Source organism: Malaya genurostris, chromosome 2, assembly GCF_030247185.1.
Source record: "Malaya genurostris strain Urasoe2022 chromosome 2, Malgen_1.1, whole genome shotgun sequence".
Taxonomy (NCBI): domain Eukaryota; kingdom Metazoa; phylum Arthropoda; class Insecta; order Diptera; family Culicidae; genus Malaya; species Malaya genurostris.
Genome location: NC_080571.1, coordinates 30,424,503 through 30,440,898, shown reverse-complemented (window position 1 = coordinate 30,440,898; position 16,396 = coordinate 30,424,503). Strand labels below are relative to the sequence as shown.

The 16,396-nt window shown below is 38.3% G+C and overlaps 2 protein-coding genes across 2 annotated transcripts in view; one reads left to right on the top strand and one right to left on the bottom strand.

The window, feature by feature from the left end:
* The window catches only part of LOC131428108 (zinc finger protein 395), a 262,424-nt gene that overhangs the window by 16,987 nt on the left and 229,041 nt on the right, over positions 1–16,396 (bottom strand). Inside the window, exons 5-6 of the mRNA XM_058591776.1 lie at positions 12,112–12,209; positions 11,507–12,029 (exon numbers count right to left, since the gene is read on the bottom strand). Coding sequence (XP_058447759.1) covers positions 11,507–12,029; positions 12,112–12,209 — 621 coding nt within the window. The remainder of the gene's footprint in view (positions 1–11,506; positions 12,030–12,111; positions 12,210–16,396) is intronic.
* Positions 4,294–5,037, top strand: LOC131428109 (glutathione S-transferase 1-like). The gene has a single exon (XM_058591778.1). It carries the CDS (start codon positions 4,417–4,419, stop codon positions 5,035–5,037), a length of 621 nt encoding a protein of 206 aa, XP_058447761.1. The 5' UTR covers positions 4,294–4,416.

Genomic DNA, 16,396 nt, shown 5'->3' with positions numbered 1-16,396 from the left:
CAAATAAAAGCAAAGTAATCTTACTGATGTGTCTAATTCTCGTTGCGCAGTTATTAATACTAATGTGTCGGAAGCGAGAGCGCAGATTCTAAAGTTCATATCAATTAATAACGATTTCCGAACTCCCATAGCAAATAATTAGTAGTACACCCAAACCTCCGTTTACGTAAACTTTTTTACGTAACTCTCTTTACGAACAAAATCCCAAATAACGCAAACTTTTTTTACGAGCCTACTTCGTAAAAAAAATTTTTGCATACAATGAAAATCGTTTCCGGCTAATTTATATTCCATGGAAATTACTACAATATGGGTATTTCCGGAACGGGTTCGATGAGTAGATGTCGGAAAACGAAAACACCCACATTGTAAGGGTTTTGAAGGAATATTGACAAACCGGAAGTCGCCATCTTGAATTTCCGAACTACTTCAAACATCGTTTTCCATCATCTACTCATCAATCCCGTTCCGAAAATACCCACATTTTAAGGGATTTTAGGAATATCGATAAACCGGAAGTCGCCATCTTGGATTTTGAACCGACCCCAAACATCATTTTCTTGCACCCACTTATCACATCCGTTCCGAAAATGGCCATGTGATTGGGGGTTTCCACATTCATTACACAAAACGTTTTTTACGAAGTAAATTCCAAATAACGTAAATTTTTTTTACGAATCAAATCCCAAATAACGTAAACTTTTTTTACGAACTACCTCCATTTACGAACCCTCGTTTAGTTCGTAAATGGAGGTTTCGGTGTATCAATAAACCATCTTGGAGTTTAGAACCACCTCGAACATCGTTTTCCAACATGTACTTATCAAACCCGTTCCGAAAATACTCATATTCTGATGGTTTGTAACGAATATCGATGAACCGGAAGTCGCCATCTTGGAAATTGATGCGACTTAGAACGACTTAGGTTATCCATTATATTATACATACCCAATAATGTACATACATAGGGAAAACATTTTTTACTCTTGAAAATTCCCAATAACGTAAAAATTTTTTACGTCATAATTCGATTTACGAAGTACCGATTATTACGTAAATGGAGGTTTGGGTGTAGTGGGTAAACAGTCATATCTTTTGGATGGGACTGTGAGGTACCGAAACAAAAAGCTTTTAGTGTTAAAAGGGAAGAGAACGATTATTAGCCTTTTCTTAATTGTAAAACGTCATTTACTGAACAAATTTACTTCGACTAGACTTCCGGAAGTACCGTAAGAAATTATCCTAAACTTCCAAATGAAACTCATACCGATTTCTCATCCATTGCCAAGCTGATTTCCAAGAACTTTTGGATGAATTTCGCGTCAAATAGCGTCGTCGGATTTGGCAGAATTCCGAAAGTAGCAGCCTAAACAAACGGAAGAGGGATTCTAACAAATTATCGAAGATTAATTGGAACAGACTGCTGTCTAGCTTTACAAAATGTTTTGTCCTGCATGGTGATGTGAACGTTTCTCGAGAAAAGCCATCGAATAGCATAGAATTTTAAAGAATGAGGAGAATTTTGCTGAATTATTATCATTTTTATTATCATCATTATCCAAACGATTCTTGAAGATATTCTCTATTTTCCCTGCTTCAGTGATAAATCTATACATATAAAAATGCAGAGATCATTCTTTGTAATCGCATCACGTAAGAACGGTTGGACGGATTGAGATGATTTTTTTTTGTTTGATCAGTTCTTACCCCCACCGGGTTCGTACATCAAATTAGGAAAACTTACCGGAAAAGTGGGAAAAATCCATAAATTGTTTTGTATGGACAATGGAATTTTCCGTTGAAAAAGTCACCAATGCTTGCTAGATCTACGATTGATGTTTGGCGCGCAACGAGTTGCATAAGTGTTTGACCGTCGAAGAAAAGAATACTAGATCGTGGAAAAAATCGTTTGGCGCGCTACGAGTTATTCATCATTTCGAGCCACGTGCTTAATTGGGTATTAAAATTATTTTTTACCATATGACTCAATGACGGAATGACTGTTCTAGAAAACCGCTGTAGGCAGGAGTAAAACTTCTGATATCATTTACAAGTTTATGAATTGTATTCAATGGAGTCAAATGAACATGAAATGAAATCGCGGGCTCGAGTTTAACATTTCAGAAAAATTTTGAATGAATCAATGAAAATATTGAAAAAAATCTGAGAAAACTTTCTCGCTGCTTAAAAGCTGTACAAGGAACTGCTTCAAAGTTTGTACTGTTGCGTCGGGTGAACATTCAAGTGTGAGTAATTCCTTAAAAACGGACTGTTCAGAATGCTTTGTATGCTGTTTAAGACTAATCTTTTTTGCGAACTTTTGGTTACTTGGGCTAAATACAAATTGTAAATATATCCTACTCTACCGAATGAACATTTCTAGAAATTCTTCAACATTGTGCTAAGTTTATCAATACAACATTATGGTTAGTGAGCTTTTTTATCGATTTCCGGAAGTAAGAGTCACATCTGGAACGGAAAACGTGGCACTTTATATCCATTATGTTGAAGCCATTAGAGAGGGATCTCCGGTCAGTGCATTGAATCAAAGGATGAGAGTCGGTTAGGCTGTTCATTTGCTCTTATCTTACTTAACAGAAGTTCTCCACATTTTCACATTTTTGGGCTAAAGCGAATGTGTGTCGAATTCGATTGATTGTAGGTTAATTATTCAGCAAAATATTGGAGAGAAACGTTAACCACTTAGTCGTTTGACTGTTCTGCTCTCCGAAAACATAAATTCGAACAAATAATTTTTGGGCGAGACGAAGTTCGACGGGTCAGCTAGTCTATATATATAAAAATGCAGAGATCATTCTTTGTAATCGCATCACGTAAGAACGGATGGACGGATTGAGGTGCTTTTTTTTTTGTTTGATCAGTTTTTACCCCCACCGGGTTCGTACATCAAAAAAATTAGGAAAACTTACCGGAAAAGTGGGAAAAACCAATAAAGTTATTTTGTATGGACAATGGAATTTTCCGTTGAAAAAGTCGTCTATGCTTGCTAGATCATCGAAAGGTGTTTGACGCATAACGAGTTGCATAAGTGTTTGGCCGTCGAAGAAAAGAATACTAGATTGTTGAAAGAATCTTTTGGCGCACAACGAGTTGTTTTGTGTGAAGTTTTCACATGCATATTTGATTCATGTGATTCGTTATTCCGAGCCACGTGCTTAACTGGCGAACAATTACACATTATTTTCATATAAAACTTTCTGATATAGATTCTCAGTACCGAACTCCACCATTCGTTAATTGTAAGTGGGGTACTAAACAAAATGATGTGGTGTTGACTAATTAGATGACTATTGATAAAACTATTGAACGAATGGAGTGTTCATGTAAAAGTTAATGGACATAATATTTAAAAGAATGGTTACTTGAACTATCCAAGAATTACTCATTTTATCATTCGGGTTTTTAACAATATCAAACTAACTAGAGATTGTGAGCGAAGAAAGAATATGCAAAATGTAGAGCCATAGTACTCAAGGAAGAGTAAGGATTTGAAGATAAAGTGCGGAAAAATTCGACGTAACAAGGTTCATTTAAGTAAGAAGAAGGTTTCTCGCATCTAAGCTTTTACCTTCTACCAGAGGAGTCGAACTTAGCGATGCGAATCGTCCGAGTCTCTGATATGTCAGAAATTTACTAAATAATTACTGACTGACCAGAATGATTCACTAAACAGTTCGTATTATATCTATAAGGTAGTCTTCAATAACTGAAAACCAGAATTGTTTATAAATTTACAAAAAAGTTTTATCGCTGAATTGTTAATCGAAAATTGTTCCTGTGATTGTCACGCTACGAACATTCATCAAACACGATTAAATAATATCACCAGACTAGCGAAAAGTGACGAACTACAAGTCGCGCGGGCAGCTTTTGTAAATTTGTGGAATCAATTTAAAGTAGTCATCTTAGTTATTTTTGCTTCACTTTTTATCCCATTAGTCGAAACCATTAGTTTGAGAGAGATTTACAATCGCTTTTCGATGCACTGACTCACAAAATGATATGGCGATCGGTGCATTCGCTTAATTTTTGCGTAACAAAAGCTTTTAACATATTAACAATTTTTTTTTATGAATTTATTGCAGCCAAGTAATCAGTAAAACGATGGATCATTATTTTAGTTCTGAGTTACATTATCAGCATAGGACGTTTGACAATTCTACTGTCCGAGAACATAAATTCAAAAAAAAAAAAACGGGCGAGACGAAATTCGACGGGTCAGCTAGTAGAAAATAAAAATACTTCTCAACTCTACATAAGCTGGTAAAATAATTCCGAAATTTAGAACGTGATGTGAGATTAGTAGGCTGTTGTTAATATGCCAAAATTGTGACAGTATGTTTATTCCGGAAAGTTTGTTTTGATATTTGACCAAATAGTCGTTTAGAACTGAAAATGGATCTCTACTATCGGCCAGAATCGATATCGAGTCGAGCCGTTCTCATGACGGCTGCGGCCGTTGGAGTGAAGTTGAACCTGAAGCTTCTTAATTTGGTGGCAGGGGAACATATAAAGCCCGAGTTTGTTAAGATCAATCCACAGCACTGCATTCCCACCCTGGTGGACAACGGGCTTTCGTTGTGCGAATCTCGTGCCATCATGGGTTATCTGGTCGAGAAGTACGGCAAGAATGATTCACTGTATCCGAAGGATCCGAAGCAACGGGCCATGGTCAACCAGCGGTTGTACTTCGATTACGGAACTCTACACCAACGCTTTGGAGAATATTTTTTCCCGTTGGAAATGGGCAACCAGACTCCGGATGCCGAAAACAGAATGTTGGAGGGACTCGAAATTTTGAATAAATTCCTGGCGGAATCGCAATACGTAGCGGGTGATTCCTTGACGATCGCCGATCTCAGCGTTTTGAGTACCGTGTCGTCTTACGAGGCCGCAAAGGTCGATCTGAGCAAATATTCGAATGTGGCCAATTGGTACGAACGACTCAGTAAGGAGGCTCCCGGGACAGAGATCAATAAGGCTGGGCTGGAGCTGTTTAGGAAATATTTCGAGTAATAGAATTTCAACCGTCGATCTTTCCATTTTAATTATATTTAGAATTACACTTTATTATGTTCTCAATGTTTATTTTGTTCATTTAATCACACGAAGATCTCAGAATTTTCTGAATCATTTTAGCAATTCTAAGTTCGAGTCTGACGACTAACAAATAAGAAAATTATTTGCTTGAGAAAGAACAATGATATTGAATCAGATTGATTGAAGGGAAAGCTAGACATCGCTAGACATTCATTATTTAGTGGAAAATAAGAATTTTTCAAACAGTGGCAAAATGAAAAAAAAAATTCTTCCAAAATAAATTCGGAGATGGTCTCGATTTCAGTGTTCAAGTGGGCAATGTACCCTGTTTTTTTTCTGATGTAGTTGTAGCACTGTGGGATCGAAGACTTGGCATCACTGCGAGTACGAGAACGAGGTGGCTAAGAATTGCTCTCAAAAAAGTCTAATTTCAATGTATATCAAGCAACTTATAGTAAAGTAATTGGTCGAAACAGTTCTTTTGAGTGATATTGCAGGAAAAGTGCTGATGGTGTTATTTCTTGCTTAATGCCGATTTGCGAAACTACAAATTGTTCAAGTGACCTTCGCATTTCCCGAACAAATCATTGGCAACATCCTTTTTTTTGCGAACATGGGCACCCTCAGGCGAGTACGCATCGAATCTCGTTCATAGAAGTAGAGGAGAGAAATGTCACATTCATGTGTGCCAAAATAGCAGCACTGCGCATCCATACAATTGACATGACATGTTGAATGTGATGCCGTGCGATGGCGTTGCTGAACTGAAGATTGATTTCGCTCCAAGCTAACAGGGTCTGTCTGCAGCAAAACCCAACCGCGAGTTTTTAATGTTTAGTAAACAGGATGCTCGTGAGATATTTCATATTTTTTCCTCTTAACGATGTCTTATTATATTTCGTATTAACAGTTTTCTTATTACCAATCGGAACAGACTTAAATCCGTCGATAATCAGGGGAATGTTTGTTTCTCGGGAAGAACGCAAAGTTGAAGACGCGCACGTTTTTAGCCACTTGTAGTTATGAAACTGGCTTTTTCCGAAATTGTAAACGGATCCAAATAAGGAAATAAAAATTCAAAATATCTTCAAATCTCGAAATGAAGACCTTTGAAGGAAATTTGAAATGAGCACGGGTATTCCTCGAGATCGCCAACTTTAGTCTGTCGTTAGAAGAGATACGGAGGACATGTACACTTTCGGTATCTTTTATTGTGTTTAAGTTTCAAAAAGTAGCAACCAAAATTCAACAGTTTTTGTGATTATCAATTTATTGAAATTAGACGACCAATTTGTTGAATGCGCTAGGTTCGCATTCATCAAGACACAATACTACTGTTTGATTTTGCTATTTGCTTCTTGATTGTGAAAATGGCCGTCAAAATTTTGCTTGGGCATCGCGAAAATTCATACTATTCGCTCACAAAGTTCTCAAAACTGACAGCCAGCGAGTTCAGATTAGAAGAGAATCGAAAGTCGGATTTTGAGAAAAAACTACAAGGATCAGCCCCATGGGGTTGTTCGAGCCATTTATGTGGAACAAGACAACCAGAATTCCTAATGATCGACATGTTCAATTAATCGTCACACTTTTGAATCCGCAAATGCACGAGAGTCTGCTTAGATTGATCTTTATTAGGAACTAACACCGAACACGCGAACCCAGAATATAGACTCTATTTGTCGTGATTTGTTTTGTAGCCGACGAAATTACATCAATAGCCCAAATGTATGCAATTATATGTTTGTACATACTTGCGATACGGATATCGATATTCAAGCTTCTCTTCGCCAAGCTTGTGTTCAAGTTTTGTATGCAAGCAGTTATTTTTATAGCGATTCTCTACCATTACTACCATTCTACGATTTCGGTTGAAGCGATAAACTATTTCTTATTATCAATCGAGTTCATCTTATATAAATGAGAAATTAATCATGCACTCAAAATTTACCCTGGAGTAGTTGTAAATTTCTCAGGCGAAACGACATATCATGGGATTTCATCCAATCTTGCATGACACAAAATCACACAAATCGTTTAATGGCAATTTTTGCCTTGCTGAGTAGCAACAACCTACCTCTAGCATGCTACACGTAGGACTGAAACGTTAGCTATAATTTTGCTTATATTTTTAGCTTCGCGTGCTACCAACAGCTTCGCTTTTGCATCGATTGACCAATCAGAGCGATGCTTTCCCTTTGATATATCGCTTACTCCTTCAAAACCGTCGACTATGGCAGGGAAATCCGGTATGCCGGAGATTTTTTGCAGACAAAATAGGACACCGCTAGCTATTAATCAACATTTAAATGAAACACAATTAAAAATACATGGCTATGAACAATCAAATCATAACGTAGAAATATTTCCAATCAAATGGTGACATAATATTAATAATTGATACAAAATTAACTTATCTGTAACTGTTCAAAACCTGACCACATTTCTACGTGTATTTTTCCTTGAGTTTCTAATTTGCACCCCTATATAGAAAACAATTTTTTTCTGTGTATTTAGCAATGATATATGGTAAAGTTTTCCTTGTCATAAATAAATTTGTTCAGTTTTTTTAAAGTAGCAAAGCACACTATTTGAGGCTCATGGCCCATCTGTTGACAGTTTTGAGTTTACTGCCCACTAAAACGAGCATCCCTACTTTGGGAATCACGGAAATACATAAATCTAAAACGGCCTGCTGGGGATACGTTAGTTCCAACTTCAGTTTTGAAGGGTGATTTTTTGTTGGTATCTTTTTGGCAACACTGTTTTGACCAGATCACGCGTTAATCGTGTCATGTGTCATTGTGAAACTTGTTCATTTTGGTCTATAATTTAATTATGGGTTGTAAAAATTACCGCATCTGAAGTGAAGACCAGTCAAAAGCATTGCAAGAGCAATACCAATGCATCCCAAAAAAGTCACTGTTTGGTGTGGAACATGGGCCGATGGAATCATCGGGCCGTACTTCGAAGGGAGAAATGTTACTGTGAATGGCGAGGGCTACCGTTTTTTTGCCCAAAATGGATGAATTGTGTGGTTTCAACAAGACGGTGCCACATCCCACACGACACGCGGAACAATGACCAAATTGAGAGCCGCCTTCGGTGAACTGTTTATCTCACGTTTTGGGTCCGTCAATTGGCCGCCTAGATCATGTGATTTATTGCCGCCTTTAGACTACTTCTTAGGGCTCATTTTTTAAAATTTTTTAATTTTTTTTTGGAAAATCAAATTCTATACCTCTTCAAAAATCACACTTTATTAAAGATCTCACTTATTGATGTTGAAGTTGCTCTAGGAATTTTCCGGCGTAAGATTAATGTTGGAGCTGCGATGATTAAGGGAGCAGTTACCCTTTACAGCTTGAAATTATCGCTCTCAGTTTGTTGTTATTTGAATTTCCTAATCCTAAAGTATGGTTGGCACAGGTCAGTTGAAAAAAAATGTGTCTTATAGTAACTTCTAAATGAAATAAGCAATTAAGTTGAAAGAAGAGCTAAACAATTATTACTCTTACCGCCTGGTGTTCAGTTCGTATTAAGGAGCAAGACACTTTGCAAAACAAAACAAATTCCTGTGCTTCTTTTCATGATTTTAATAATCAAATCTTCCATATGGTTTGCAAAATAAACAAATCAGTTCATTCTTCTTAGAATGCTGGAGAAAAATTATATCAATCTTAGCTAACTTTCACTAACACATTTGATTAGCAATGCACACATTTAGTGTCAGTGTCTATATGGATTTTATAATGCAGGAATTATTGCGAAATAGAGATTTACGTACCTTCTATAAATAATCCCGCAAAATCCTTAAATTTAACACATGAAAGACAATTGATTTGGAAGGTTTCGTAAAAATAGGGTAAGGGCTCCATATTTCATCTCAATGGATTTTTATCCATCCTATCGTTGATCCTTTATTCATCCTATAAATTAGCAATGGCGACAGCAATCAAAACAAAATATTTCACTATTACACTCTCAGGTTCAAAATGTCAGAATTCTTATTAAAAAACGGCCTAATGCCAACTATGAGACAACACACGATATTTTTAGAACCAGCTTGAAATCATTTCAACGTTTAAAAAATTTTCGGTCGTTTCCGTTACCTTTCGCTTTGAATTTAAAATTTTATTGTATAGTAAATTTGGTGAATTTAAAATAAAAACAAAAAAGTAATTGTTACTATTTAGGCATTAGCCCTTCTTAAAACAAAATGCAGAGCCAGAGATGCCATTTATACATATTTATCTGTAGATTTTTGCGTTCGCATACTGATTTAAATCAAAGTACAGATTTTATACAGATTTCCTAAATTTAATACAGATTTGTACAGGTTCATTAAAAGTGAGAAGTAAAAAATTAGACTTTTCTCTCTGAGTATCTATTAGTATTTGATTGCAGTGATTCTTTAAAAGTTTATTAATCAACGGACAAATCACATGTTAAAGTGGAAATATTTTATGCAGATAATTGATTATGATTAACACCATCTTATTAGTGAAAACAGGTGGAGCAGATATAGACTTTCTATGCAAAGTAATACATACTTTCTATGAAAATATTTGGGATCTCTGTGAACAGCCGATGAAACACACACACTTCACAGCGTTATGTTGAAATATAGCGGAATTAAACCAGTACTACTAGATTTGCCACAATGGTTATTTCAATAGTGTTTAACAAGCTATTTCTGGTAATATTCGAAGCCGAAACAGTTTTATTGAAATATTAATATCAATAATATAATTAAACCAATGTCACGGATACCAAAAACATACTTTTTGATGATAATTTGAGGAAGAAAAACAATTTTTGTTTTGTAAAATTATGAGAAATCTTGGCAATCTTGCGAAACAAAATGAGATGAAAACAAAGCGCAATCAAGTGAACTAAGTGAAAAACTTTCATCTCTTATTTTTGAAGACTTTTATTGTTTGTCGGGTAGTTTTTGAAGTATTAAATCGTTAATTAAACAAGTAGCAAGTGAACATTACTAATTATGAAGTCATTCAGCATTCAATGGTAGTGTAACTGTGTGAAATAGTGATCATGTTTTGAGACGAATCGATTAGTAAATAATCAGAAACATGACGAACTGTAAATCTTGGAACGAAAATGTGTCCTAAATTGAAAAGTGAGTTTATTTTAAATGTAAAAACGATCACCGAAGAATTTAAAACCATTTCTTACAATGGGAAAGTGTGACAATAGCTTTTATAGTCATTTTAAAACATTTCACAGTTTGGTTCAGGTAGGTTGTAAAACATTATTCATGTTCAAAGTAATGAGGTGACGGGATGAGATGGAAATAGGAGCTCAGATGGAATAGGGAGCCGTTATCCTATTTATTTTTTCCGGAAAATTGGTTTTCAACGCAGAAAATATTTAGTTTTGTGTTTATTTTGTGTAGCGCGATCTAATACAAATTCATTGAAGCAATGCAGCCAACCTTTTTTATTGGGGAATTAAAATCTACATTCAGAAATTGTAAGTAATTTTTCATCAAACATTGGGGAAAAATTAATCAAAACTGATATTTTATCCAAAAAGTCAGGCTTAACAACATTTTTTTATCGTGACGACACAAATGAACAAGTATTCATCCTTGACAGTTCAGCGGTACTGTTTACAAACAAACTTAAACAAAAATCGAAGAGCACATCTAAAAGAATCATCTTTACACTTTGCAACTAGTCACTTTTATTTAATAAATATCAAAAACGAACCTTATTCAATCGTGAACAAATCTTTTAAAACTTTATTTAGGCAATACGGATTGTAAATGGTCTGATCCAATTTGTCAATAAACAAACAAAAGAAATTTCTGTTTACTAACAGCACTGCTGGACTGTCAAAAAGTGTTCATCCGATTGAGGTTAGCAGTGACGGTAAAAAACCTAATACACAAACTACCAACACTAGTAAACTTGGTTTACATTTGATCCTCAATAAGACGTCTAGATAAACTTTTCCCTGCAGAAACCGAAGGTTTCCGGAAGATTAACTTGTATTGCCTCCAACTTGCACATATTATTAATCTCAATTGCTCACTTTTACATTCAAACTTTTTGGTTGTTCTTCACTGAATAGTTTCCGGTCGTAGGAATGCCGTTCGCATGCGGAAAACACAACACTTCATTTGCGTGATGCAAATCCTAACCAAAAAAAGTACAAACATTCCGAGCGTAATTTCAAGCTCCACCTCAACAAAGGGGAAACTTCACTAAATAACGCAATCGCGTTCGAAAACCACGACTCGAAATGACGTTTCGTTGTAAGCTTTTGTTTTCGAAACGCGCTTTTAATCGCTGGTCCGCGCCTGCTTAGTTCTCCACGACCGAAAACAAACCGTTTGCCAGTGAAATAGGCGTACTTTCCGGGAGGATTTTTCTAATTCCAGATTAATAACGAAATCGAAAAAAAATTGTGTGTCACTCACCGGACTAACCTGCGACCAGGTGTAGTTGTGATGTATCAGCGGCGAAGTGTTACTGTGCGGATGTACGGCGCCGCTGCCATTACTACTGCTATTGCTGCTGCTGCTGCTGCCGGTGCTCCCATTGTTGCTGCTTCCCTGGCCGATGACAGCGCTGTTGTTATTGTTGTTGTTGTTGCTGCTGCTACTGTTGTTATTGTTGTTGTTGTTCAACGCTTGATGGTGCAGCGGCTGCTGCAGTGGCAGTGGGGGTTTGATGGCAGCATTCAGTTGGTGTTGGTGGTGCTGTTGGTGATGCAGCTGGTGATGATGTTGCTGCTGTTGTTGTTGCTGCTGCTGCTGCTGCTGTTGCCGGTAGTTACCAACGAACTGGCGTTGGTACTCCGGATCTTCGTACGGTGATCGAGCCATATCGCGGTGGCTCAGAGTCGGTGGCGATGGCGGATGGGGTGCAGATTGGCCACTGTCACTCTCATCCTCGATCTCGGTAAAGTAGAAATCCTCGTCGTCGCTGGCCGCGTCCGGGCTACAAACAGGAGAGAGAGAGAAAAAAACCATGGCCATTAAACACTGGCTGACACCGGATATGGGTTACCGGGATGACTCACCCAAGATGTGCGTTCCGTACGTGAGCGGTAACCTCAGAACAAGATGTGTAGATGACTCCACAGCCCTTCCAGGTGCATTTGTAGATTGGTTGGCTTGCCTGAAAAGGTGATAGGAAACGGTTAGTGTCTAATTAGGTCATATTTTGATGTTGATGTTGATGTTGGTAACATTAACAGGTGGCTGGCTTTGCGCGAACCTTCGGCTTGAAGACCATGGTCCGACGGGCCACGAATGACCGCGGACTGGACGTGACCCGTGGTACCTCACTGGCAACCAGTGATCGGATCATCATGGCGACCGTTTTCGCTGTGGCCGTCCGACAGGAACCGAGAACAAAACACGCCAGGACCTAGTTAACAACGCAACACGACCCGCGGTGGAACAATCGCATTTGCTTGGGCTCTCTGACACAGCGCGAGGCACACGGCGGTAGCAGCGCAATTTCTGACCTATTTTATCCGTGTTACATACTCTGTGTTGACGCGCGAGCTCACAATGTATGAGTGTCGGTTTGCTCCCGTTCCCTCATCTGAATGGAACGCTCCCCTCCGCTCGGTCCACGACTACTTCCCTTTCCTTGCAAGGTTCCCCATTCAGTATATAAGCATTCTTCCCATGTTTTTTACTCCCTTCCCATGTAAACACATTCCGAGTCCTGGATCAAGCAAGTAACGCCAACAGTAGAATCTGGAGCAGCTCACATCACAGGACAGAATGGGTGCTCGCTCATCCCTTGCCCCACTTGGCACCACTTTGGCCGAGTAGCGTTGGTGGAGTTTGACCTGACACATATTCCTGCAGTGCCGAGTGCCGAGTGCCGGCCGTTCGAATGATACTGCCTTACTCTCCCTCTCTTCTTCTTCGCTACTCTCCGCCGCCCTTTTGTTGTCGAGAAGCTCCAAAATAGGGAGATAGTGCCCGAAAAATTTCCTCTGTTTTCACCACCACCAACACCACCACCAGGAAGAAGAACCAGGAAGACCGGCATTTTCCCTACCGCGCAATTGCTTCGGGGTGGCCATCCTCCGTGCGATGATGCTTCGAAACCAACACAAACGCGAACACTAACTAACAACTGTGGAGGTTGAACGGGGATGAATCCACCCTAGAGAGTGATTCAAGCGGCACTTCCGGGTGCCACAGATTGTAGTGTGCGAATGTTGGCCCGTGTTTGCCGCGTAGTACAACGGAGCGGCGAGTGAGTGGCAGGTGGCGGGGCAGGGAGTATAATATTTTCAAGGGAAGTTAACGCCAGGGAACGAACCGTTTTCCACGACGACGACGACGACGACCACCACAGGGAAAGCGTACGAGTATCGATTGACCTAGTTTATCCGGACCAGTAGTGTAGTGTGCACTGGAACGGGGACCGGTTCGGTTCCCTTGTTATGATTATGCTCCAGCCGAAAATGGTCAACGGGAGTGTCAGGGAGGATTGCCAGATGGCCTCGATGGTTGTGTTGCTGCTGCTGTTGCTGATAATGTTTAGCGGAAGGGAAACGATGAGAACCGGAGATGGCGATGATTAGAGTGCCCGCGAGGAAGAAAGATTCGAACGTTTTTTTTCTATTCTGAGGAGAAGAGGAACTTTTTTTTCTTCTTCATCTTCTTCTGTGCTTGCGATGCTACGAACAGTTACTGCAAGTTCCCGAATTTTATTTTTTTTTGCCGTAGAAAGTGAGAGTAATTGCTCCGTAATTTAGTTAGATAGGCTCAACAGCGTTTATTTGCATGTCAGAAAGAGCCGTGAGGGCAATGTTTAACATCAATTTGACATTTCCTAATGTCCGGGTCGAACTGGAGGAGTCTTTCGGGAATCGAAATGAGCCCTGGAAGGGGGTTCTATGATTATGAGAATTTTTTGAAGCACGTACTTGCTGTGAAAGATACGGTTTTCAGAGATTGTCACGTATTTCTCGCTTCGAAGTTGAATTTCAGAATCTGTTCAAGGTTTCAACGGTTGACACACACACAATCTCAAACAAGCAGTTCGAATTATTAAATTAGTTGCAACGTAGTCTAGCTCATATAAAACAGAATTCTATATTTATGGTTTTAATATATTATTTTATTATTGCAAATGGAAAGCTGTTGATCTGGCAAGAAATTTGCAGCTGCTGAATCGAAACCAAGTGTTTTTTGCCAGTAAAACGATGGACTTAAAACTGCCTAAGGAATAATGCCTGGAGGAGTTCAAGCGATTATTTTTTCCTTTGAGGCTCACAAAATCAAGTACTGGACTGGGTTTGTCAAGTTGCAAACAATGTGTTGTATTTTGACGACAATCCAGTCGATGCAGCAGTTTTTTGATGAGGAACACATCTTTATTTTCTATATAGGGGTGCAAAACAGAAACTCATGGAAAAATACACGTCGAAATGTGGTAAGGTTTTAAACACTTACAGGTCAATCTATTTTGTATCAATTATGAATAGTATCATCATTTGATTGAAAATATTTCTAAGTTTCTATTTGAATGTATCAAACCACGTATTTTCAATTATATATGATTGAAATTTTGATTAGTAGCGATCAATGTCCTATTTTGTTTGCTAAAAATCTCCGGCATACCGGATTTTTCTGCCATAGACGACGGTTATGTCGTATCGTCTGAGCAATTTACAACAACCCCAGCGTAAATTTTGAGTACTTAAAATTAATTTCTAATTTATATAAGATGAACTCGATTGAGAATGAGAAAAAGTTTACGCTCCAACCGAAATCGCAGAATGATAGAGAAACTTAACGCTATAAAAATAACTGCTTGCATACAAAACTTGAACACAAGCTTGGCAAAGAGAAGCTTAAATATCGAAATCCGTATCGCAAGTATGTACAAAGATATAATTGCATACATTTGGGATATTGGTGTAATTTCCTCAGCTATTATACAAACTACAAAATCAAGACAAACAATGTTCGGTGTTGGTTCCTAATCAAGATAAATCTAAGCAGACTCTCGTGCATATTTCGAGCTTGACCGTTTGTCGGGTCGTGATTCAGGTTCAAGTGCTCGAAAATAGAAGATTCTTAAACCAGAACCCGACAAGTACACGTTGATAATCAACATTCGTTACCGAAAACAATTTGTCTTGGGGACGGGTATAGCGTGATGGGTTAGTCGATGCCTTTCACGCAACCCACCTGGGTTCGATTCTCAACCCCGCACATAGGGTCAGAAAGTTTTTCTGGCTCGAAGAGGCGAATGACATTATGGTTAAAACCTCTATAATCAAAACAAAAAAATTTGTCTTTTTTTTTCAAACTGGAGTCTGAATCGAACCCGATTAAGTCCGAACCCGACTCATGCCCCATTAAATTTGAAAATTTTATCTATGCTCGATCCGCACCCGAAATATTTTTTTTTTCAAATTCGACCCGTACTCAGTTGAAAAATTAAAATTTTCATCTGCACCCGACTCGAAACCGAAAATTCTAAATCTGGTATATTATGAACCCGAATCCGACCCGTACCCGATCAAAGGAAAACATTTTTATTCGTGCCCGTTTCTAACAGGATTTTTTGTTTTATAAACTCGAACTTGACCCGACTTCGTCAGGTTTGATTTCGGATTCGAATACACTAATATAGTTTTCGTTTTTGAACCTAGACGCGGGCTACTCTGACTCCGAGTAAAACGAACACGTGGTACGCGCCCTAAACAACAACTCATGAAAAAAAGAAAAAAAAAAACAAACAAACTCGGCTGGATGCGTGGTGCGACCCGAGAAAATTTTCAGAGCGAAACTACGCGATTGGAGTCCGATCTAGAGCGACCTCAGGTTGCTAAAACAAACATATCAAACGTTGTTTGGGCGACTCTGGGTCAGCTTTCGGGCTGCTCTGATCAATAAACGAAAACGGTATAAATCGACCATCTCTATTTGAAGGTTCTTAAACTCATAGACGGCAAAAAATAAACATCCCTAATACCCGAAACCGAAAACGATTTTTTTTCTAAGTCCGAGTTTTAATTGTACCTGGTTGGTAATATGAATAATTAAATAATATATAAATAAAAATGGATAAGTGGTTCTAAACCCGAACGCGAGCTTTACCCGATTGAATATTAAAACTAAAAAATTTTTGTTTTTCAACACGAATTCGGTCCAAGAAAAATCATTACTCGTGCCCGATCCCAACCCGAAGTACCCGAATATCGACATTCGACCTGTATGAAGATTCTTAAATTCGAACATGGTAAAAAAAGTAAAAATAATGACCTGTTCCCGACCCGAAACCGAAATTTTTCTTAAAATCTCGAACCTGATTCAAATTTGTCG

Excerpts from the sequence above, each read along its gene's own strand:
- LOC131428109 (XM_058591778.1), top strand. The coding sequence starts at position 4,417 with ATGGATCTCTACTATCGGCCAGAATCGATATCGAGTCGAGCCGTTCTC.